This window comes from Oncorhynchus nerka, linkage group LG18 (assembly GCF_034236695.1).
Source record: "Oncorhynchus nerka isolate Pitt River linkage group LG18, Oner_Uvic_2.0, whole genome shotgun sequence".
NCBI classification, from domain to species: Eukaryota; Metazoa; Chordata; class Actinopteri; order Salmoniformes; family Salmonidae; genus Oncorhynchus; species Oncorhynchus nerka.
In genome coordinates, this window is record NC_088413.1 from 82,614,283 (window position 1) to 82,622,938 (window position 8,656).

The window sequence follows — 8,656 nt, forward strand, 5'->3', positions numbered from 1 at the left end:
TCCACCACTCAGCCCTCCCTGGATGTGACTAAGATACTCCCTCCACCACTCAGTCCTCCCTGGATGTGACTAAGATACTCCCTCCACCACTCAGTCCTCCCTGGATGTGACTAAGATACTCCCTCCACCACTCAGTCCTCCCTGGATGTGACTAAGATACTCCCTCCACCACTCAGACCTCCCTGGATGTGACTAAGATACTCCCTCCACCACTCAGTCCTCCCTGGATGTGACTAAGATACTCCCTCCACCACTCAGTCCTCCCTGGATGTGACTAAGATACTCCCTCCACCACTCAGTCCTCCCTGGATATGACTAAGATACTCCCTCCACCTCTCAGACCTCCCTGGATGTGACTAAGATACTCCCTCCACCACTCAGTCCTCCCTGGATGTGACTAAGATACCCCCTCCACCACTCAGACCTCCCTGGATGTGACTAAGATACCCCCTCCACCACCCAGTCCTCCCTGGATGTGACTAAGATACTCCCTCCACCACTCAGTCCTCCCTGGATGTGACTAAGATACTCCCTCCACCACTCAGACCTCCCTGGATGTGACTAAGATACTCCCTCCACCACTCAGTCCTCCCTGGATGTGACTAAGATACTCCCTCCACCACTCAGTCCTCCCTGGATGTGACTAAGATACTCCCTCCACCACTCAGACCTCCCTGGATGTGACTAAGATACTCCCTCCACCACTCAGTCCTCCCTGGATGTGACTAAGATACTCCCTCCACCACTCAGTCCTCCCTGGATGTGACTAAGATACTCCCTCCAACACTCAGTCCTCCCTGGATGTGACTAAGATACTCCCTCCACCACTCAGTCCTCCCTGGATGTGACTAAGATACTCCCTCCACCACTCAGTCCTCCCTGGATGTGACTAAGATACTCCCTCCACCACTCAGACCTCCCTGGATGTGACTAAGATACTCCCTCCACCACTCAGTCCTCCCTGGATGTGACTAAGATACTCCCTCCTCCCTCCACCACTCAGTCCTCCCTGGATGTGACTAAGATACCCCCTCCAACACTCAGTCCTCCCTGGATGTGACTAAGATACTCCCTCCACCACTCAGTCCTCCCTGGATGTGACTAAGATACTCCCTCCACCACTCAGACCTCCCTGGATGTGACTAAGATACTCCCTCCACCACTCAGACCTCCCTGGATGTGACTAAGATACTCCCTCCACCACTCAGACCTCCCTGGATGTGACTAAGATACTCCCTCCACCACTCAGACCTCCCTGGATGTGACTAAGATACTCCCTCCTCCCTCCACCACTCAGTCTAGAAGTGTCGGGACAAGTTGTAGTCTTTCAAAACAGTGATGCTCTCTTTGCACACTGAGCATACAGCTTTCCCTGATACATCAATAAATACATATTTCGATGTCCACTCTTCCTGGAACACCCTACAATCATTGTCTACTTTCCTTTCCTTTTAAATCTTTGGAAAACGTATTTTTAGCAACAGTTTCTTGCTAGCTACTATTTGTAACTGATACTCCCTCCTTTGTGTATGTCAGCCTGTCAGTTGTTATTTATACGGGCCTTCATAATAAATGTCCCACAAGTGGTGGGAGTTAAATCATTACACAAAGGTGAGTTATTCATTGGGCTTTTAATTTGAATAACAAACACATTTTTTTTTTTCAACTTTACTATCGCAAATTCTTTACGTGATCTGAGCATGATTCCGCGGGCCGTATTGAATCAGGTCGCTGGCCAGGCCTCATCTACCTTGTTGGTCTATCTGTGGTAGTGTACAAATAGATGTAGTTCACCTGTTGTCCAGCGGGGGCCGTGTTGCTACAGTCATCTCTCCTGTAGGTTAGTTCATGATGACAAACAGACAGATGATTTCCCCTGGTGAATACTGAATATATTCCTCTGCTGTTGAACAATACAATGATGGTCGACGCTTCTGTTAACTTCTCCATCCTACTGCTCCTGTTGCCAGGTAAACTCATCAAACTTTCACAATAAAATAACCACAGAAAACATGCAAAGAGGACAACCTCTTGTCTAGTCATATAAGGGACATTTCAATGGTTTTGTTTCTTAATGTTTTCTCTAACTTCATGTTTGATATCTCCTGTCTCTGATGAAGTAGTTTTGAACAGCAGCAGAATCTCCCAGACGCCTGAGGCAGTAATAGTGAGGCCGAAAATAAGCAGTAGTCTCAGCTGTAGCCACAACACCTCAAACGTGTTCTACATGTACTGGTACAGACGACCAGCACAGAGCAGAGCCCTCACACTAGTTGGCTACCTGTACTCAGGCACAGCCAACCTAGAGACAGACTTTACCAACGATCGCTTCAGTCTCCAAGGAAACGCAGGTAGTCGTGGAGACCTGCAGATATCCAATCCTACCACAGAGGACTCTGGGGAGTATTTCTGTGCGACCAGAGAAGCACACTGCTCTAGATCCTCCTCCTTCCTTTACAAAAACCCCTCTCTCTGGTACATCACACTGCTCTAGATTCTCCTTTACAAAACCCCTCTCTCTGGTACATACAAACAGTCTTTGACTGGCAATGAGAACTTACTACACTACAAGGTGTAAATGTTTTGGGATTTCCTTGGTTATTAAATGTGTTCTTGTACTGGGTTTAGGGTCTATTCACATTATGTTAAGGAACGAAGTAGGCACAGAAGTTAGGGATGATGTCATTTCCTGCCCATTCTCTCTCCTCAGACATGTCAGTGTGTTTGTGATTTGTCACCTGTCATCTCTCCACCACTCTCCACGTTCACAATTACATCTCAGTCATTTAGCAGACGCTCTTATCCAGAACGATGATCACAGTTGTCATCTCCCTCACCGTCTCCATGTTCTTCCACACAGGTAACGTGAGGATTTAGTGGTGATTCTAATCAATGTCTTGATGTCTTGAAATGGAGACAGTGAGGGAGACAGTGAGGGAAATTATCTCAGTAAATTAAAATCCTAAATTACTGAAATGGAAATGTGACTTGAAATGGAAAACTTTTTTTTTTGGACAATAGTGATTTAAAAAAAATGTAATTCTTGACTGAAATGTCTCGTTTTCTCTACTCTTCTATTCATTTATCTTCCTCCTCTCTACTTTTCTCTTCTCTCTTCTCTTCTCTCCCTCCTCTCTCCCTCCTCTCTTCTCTCTTCTCTTCTCTCCCCCTCTCTCCCTCCCTCCCTCCTCTCCTCTCCCTCCTCTCTCTTCTCTTCTCTTCCTCTTCCTCATCTCTCCCTCCTCTCCTCTCTCCCTCCTCTCTTCTCTCTTCTCTTCTTTCCCCCTCTCTCTCTCCCTCCCTCCTCTCTCCCTCCTCTCTTCTCTCTTCTCTTCTCTTCTCTCCGTCCTCTCTTCTCTCCTCTCCCCTCTCCTCTCCTCTCTCCCTCTTCTTGTCCTCCTCTCTTCTCTCCTCTCCTCCTCTCTTCTCTCCCTCTTCTATCCCTCTCTTCTCTCCATCTACTCTCCCTCTTTTCTTCCTCCTCTCTTCTCTCCTCTCCCTCTTCTCTTCCTCCTCTCTTCTCTCCCTCCTCTCCCTCTTCTCTCCCTCCTCCCCCCTCTTCTCTTCCTCCTCTCTTCTCTCCTCTTCTCTTCCTCCTCTCTTCTCTCCCTCTTCTCTCCCTCCTCTCCCTCATCTCTTCCTCCTCTCTTCTCTCCCTCCTCTATGTTCCAGGTGTGATACAGACAGTGGAGGTCATCCAGTGGCCCAGTTCCATCTGTAGCCAACCCAACACCTCCATGGACATGCACTGCTCTCAGGACGCAGGCTATGACTACATGTACTGGTACAGGCACCTCCAGGGAGAGGGCCCTAAACTAATGGGCTCGCTCATAGGTGAATCAGCAAGCTATGAGGCAGAGTTTAAATCTGGCTTCAGAGTCTGGAGAACAGAAAACTCAGAGGGAATGAGCTCAGTAAGGCAGTGGTCTTTGACAGTACAGATGGTGCAGATAAAGGACCAGGCAGTGTATCTGTGTGCTGCCAGTCCACACGGTGAAGCAGGGATGCTCAACTCTGTTACAATATCACATTTTGGGAGGCTGCCAAGGAGGCTCTCTCTGGCACCTGGCTGATGTTGCCTGGCAGGTTGTCTCTCCGATAGGGGGAGGTACAGCCCAGATATAAGAACAGTAATCAAGAGGATGTGATGATGAATAAAACTCTCTCTCTCTCGCTCTCTCTCGCTCCTCTCTAGCTCGCTCTCTCTCTCTCTAGCTCGCTCTCTTGCTCGCTCTCTCTCTCTAGCTCGCTCTCTTGCTTGCTCTCTCTCTCTAGCTCTCTCTCGCTCTCTCTCGCTCTCTCTCACTAGCTTGCTCTCTCTCTACTCTTTCTCTCTACTCTTTCTCTCTCTCTTCTCTCTCCTCGCTCTCAGCTCTTTCTCTCTCCTCTCTCCCAGCTCTTTCTCTCTCTCTCCTCTCTCTCAGCTCTTTCTCTCTCTCTCTCCTCTCTCTCAGCTCTTTCTCTCTCTCTCCTCTCTCTCAGCTCTTTCTCTCTCTCTCTCTCTCTCTCAGCTCTTTCTCTCTCTCTCTCCTCTCTCTCAGCTCTTTCTCTCTCGTCTTCTGTCACTCAGCTCTTTCTCTCTCTCTCTCCTCTCTCTCAGCTCTTTCTCTCTCTCTCTCTCTCTCCTCTCTCTCAGCTCTTTCTCTCTCTCTCTCCTCTCTCTCAGCTCTTTCTCTCTCGTCTTCTGTCACTCAGCTCTTTCTCTCTCTCTCTCCTCTCTCTCAGCTCTTTCTCTCTCCTCTCTCTCAGCTCTTTCTCTCTCTCTCTCTCTCTCCTCTCTCTCAGCTCTTTCTCTCTCTCTCCTCTCTCTCAGCTCTTTCTCTCTCTCTCTCCTCTCTCTCAGCTCTTTCTCTCTCGTCTTCTGTCACTCAGCTCTTTCTCTCTCTCTCTCCTCTCTCTCAGCTCTTTCTCTCTCTCTCTCTCCTCTCTCCCAGCTCTTTCTCTCTCTCTCTCCTCTCTCTCAGCTCTTTCTCTCTCGTCTTCTGTCACTCAGCTCTTTCTCTCTCTCTCTCCTCTCTCTCAGCTCTTTCTCTCAGCTCTTTCTCTCTCTCTCTCCTCTCTCTCAGCTCTTTCTCTCTCTCTCTCTCCTCTCTCTCAGCTCTTTCTCTCTCGTCTTCTGTCACTCACTCTCTTTACACAAAACTGCTTTGGGAGGTAGCTGGTACTGTGTCCAACAACGTATAGACTCGGATTGTTCTTCATCTTATTTCCACGTGAGAATCTGAACTTGACTAAATATTATAGCTAAGTATTGTGTTAAAGTTACACGGGACTGTATTTCAATAGCACTCTCTCTTCCCGAGCTTTGGTGAACATCTGAACTCATCATCATCATCCTCTGTCTGAACTGTCTCTTTCACAGCTCTCTTTCACAGCTCTCTTTCACAGCTCTCTTTCACAGCTCGTGTAAAGCTGAGTTTCATCAGTCTCCTTCCCTGACAGCGAAGGAGGTCCACTATAGCCACAATGACAATAACCTGGTGGTGATGCTGTGGTACCAACAGAAACAGGCCACAGTCCTGCTAGGTGGTGATCCATCACATGAATGTTGCAACCGACTTCTAAACCCCTGTTGTTGTATGAGGAGAGGTGCATTTCATCCTACCACATGTATCCTGATGATAAACTTTGGTTTGGGGTACGGTTACAGCGCCAGTGGTTAGCCTAGTGGTTAGAGCGTTGGACTAGTAACCGGAAGGTTGCAAGTTCAAACCCCCCGAGCTGAAAAGGTACAACTCTGTCGTTCTGCCCCTGAACAGGCAGTTAACCCACTGTTCCTAGGCCGTCATTGAAAATAAGAATTTGTTCTTAACTGACTTGCCTAGTTAAATAAAGGTAAAATAAAAAAAATAAAAAACAGAGCCTAACTACGAGGGTCTGTTCAAGGAGAGGTTTCAGCTGAAGAGAGAGGACACCCTGAAGGGATCTCTGGTCATCTCCAACCCTGAAGGGATCTCTGGTCATCGCCAACCCTGAAGGGATCTCTGGTCATCTCCAACCCTGAAGGGATCTGTGGTCATCTCCAACCCTGAAGGGATCTCCGGTCATCTCCAACCCTGAAGGGATCTGTGGTCATCTCCAACCCTGAAGGGATCTCTGGTCATCTCCAACCCTGAAGGGATGTCTGGTCATCTCCAACCCTGAAGGGATCTCTGGTCATCTCCAACCCTGAAGGGATGTCTGGTCATCTCCAACCCTGAAGGGATCTCTGGTCATCTCCAACCCTGAAGGGATCTGTGGTCATCTCCAACCCTGAAGGGATCTCTGGTCATCTCCAACCCTGAATGGATCTCTGGTCATCGCCAACCCTGAAGGGATCTCTGGTCATCGCCAACCCTGAAGGGATCTCTGGTCATCTCCAACCCTGAAGGGATCTCTGGTCATCTCCAACCCTGAAGGGATCTGTGGTCATCTCCAACCCTGAAGGGATCTCTGGTCATCGCCAACCCTGAAGGGATCTCTGGTCATCTCCAACCCTGAAGGGGTCTCTGGTCATCTACAACCCTGAAGGGATCTCTGGTCATCTCCAACCCTGAAGGGATGTCTGGTCATCTCCAACCCTGAAGGGGTCTCTGGTCATCTCCAACCCTGAAGGGATCTCTGGTCATCTCCAACCCTGAAGGGATCTCTGGTCATCTCCAACCCTGAAGGGATCTCTGGTCATCGCCAACCTTGAAGGGATCTCTGGTCATCTCCAACCCTGAAGGTTGGATAAACTTAATCAAACATCGAGATAAAACTTAATCAAACTATGTAATAACCTTTGATATTACTACTATAGACATGTTGATTTTTCAAAAAATCCATGAGTGCAAACAGGGAGAGAGTGAGTCTGTAAAAGTCAATACCAAGAGAGATTAAAGGATGTTTTTTTTAACTCTAATAGTGGGTTAATAGACCCCCGGCTGTGAAGGGACTCATTGCCCCGTATCATCAACAATTACAAATTGCTTTCCTCAGTGGAATGCATCCCGAGATAAGCAGTACCAAACAGAACCTGGTAGGGTGGGTTCTAGCAGAGCTGGGAGAGGTGAAGAGATAAGCAGTACCAAACAGAACCTGGTAGGGTGGGTTCTAGCAGAGCTGGGAGAGGTGAAGAGATAAGCAGTACCAAACAGAACCTGGTAGGGTGGGTTCTAGCAGAGCTGGGAGAGGTGAAGAGATAAGCAGTACCAAACAGAACCTGGTAGGGTGGGTTCTAGCAGAGCTGGGAGAGGTGAAGAGATAAGCAGTTCACTATGAGCAGCATGGGAAAAGTGAGAGAGCAAAAAAAAAAAAGGAACAGAAGGGAGCTGAGTATCTGATGGCCACTCTAGGAGAGATTGCAGGGAAGGGTATGGGTGACAGAGGAGGACGGACTAGCCAGGTAGGAGGGAAAAGGGGGGAATTAATGTTACATTTTACTAGAGATTGCGAGGCGCCGTGTAAACACTGCAATGAAGTAGGCCATAATCACAGAGACTGTAAAAAGAACAAGGACAGGAGAGACAGGAGAGAGGGTCGAGTGCAGAGAGAAAAAGGTCAGGCGCCGACTGCTAGCCTCAGAGGAAGATGAGGCATGACTAATTATGAGGAGCGGGGGAATAGACACTAGTGAGGAAGAGGAGGAGGTTCAGGACTCTGTTGTAAACACTGATTGTGAAGTTTTCGAATGGGCTACTATTGATTTGGCATTACAACAGGAACAGAAACCCTATTTGACATTGATGGGAAAGAAAATAAAGATGTTGAGTGAAATCGGGACTTGTCGGACTGATATTTGGCCGATAAGCCTGAAGGAATAAGAATAAATAGGGAAAAGATTTTGGTGGTTCAGCTTCCGGACAGCAGACAGTGGAAAGACTGTCTGCTCCTTTGGTGATAAAACACGAGATGTCAGGAGGGCAGGCATGCATTCCTGTCCTTAACTCCAGGTTCATCTGTTGGGAAGAGATACAATGACTCTGTTGAATGTGGCCGTCACCCCTACAGAAAGCCCGAGGCCATCAGATTACTCCCGCCTTTGAGGAGTTGGTAGAGGGGATTATAGAAGGAGACACACAGTGTTTTGGTAAATAAAGCAGCCTCGAGTAATGACTGGAGGATGTTATATAAAATAATATACTACTATATATAGTTTAGTATATACGGCTACTATAAGTAGTGATTTAGAGTGGGGGCCAGTACGGGTAGTTGAGGACTCTGCCACAGACGTATGGTAACCACTTCTGGGGAACCTATTAGTATATATACGGCTACTATAAGTAGTGATTTAGAGTGGGGGCCAGTACGGGTAGTTGAGGACTCTGCCACAGAGGTATGGTAACCACTTCTGGGGAACCTATTAGTATATACGGCTACTATAAGTAGTGATTTAGAGTGGGGGCCAGTACGGGTAGTTGAGGACTCTACCACAGAGGTATGGTAACCACTTCTGGGGAAACTATTAGTATATACGGCTACTATAAGTAGTGATTTAGAGTGGGGGCCAGTACGGGTAGTTGAGGACTCTGCCACAGAGGTATGGTAACCACTTCTGGGGAACCTATTAGTATATACGGCTACTATAAGTAGTGATTTAGAGTGGGGGCCAGTACGGGTAGTTGAGGACTCTGCCACAGAGGTATGGTAACCACTTCTGGGGAACCTATTAGTATATACGGCTACTATAAGTAGT

The 8,656-nt window shown here is 47.8% G+C and overlaps 1 gene segment (V, D, J or C); it reads left to right on the plus strand.

The window, feature by feature from the left end:
• Window positions 1-1,209: 1,209 nt before the first annotated feature.
• Window positions 1,210-2,756, plus strand: LOC115115499 (T cell receptor beta variable 2-like). The segment is given in 2 exon segments: window positions 1,210-1,970; window positions 2,124-2,756. Coding segments are annotated over 2 exon segments (423 nt in total).
• The last annotated feature ends 5,900 nt before the right edge of the window (window positions 2,757-8,656 follow it).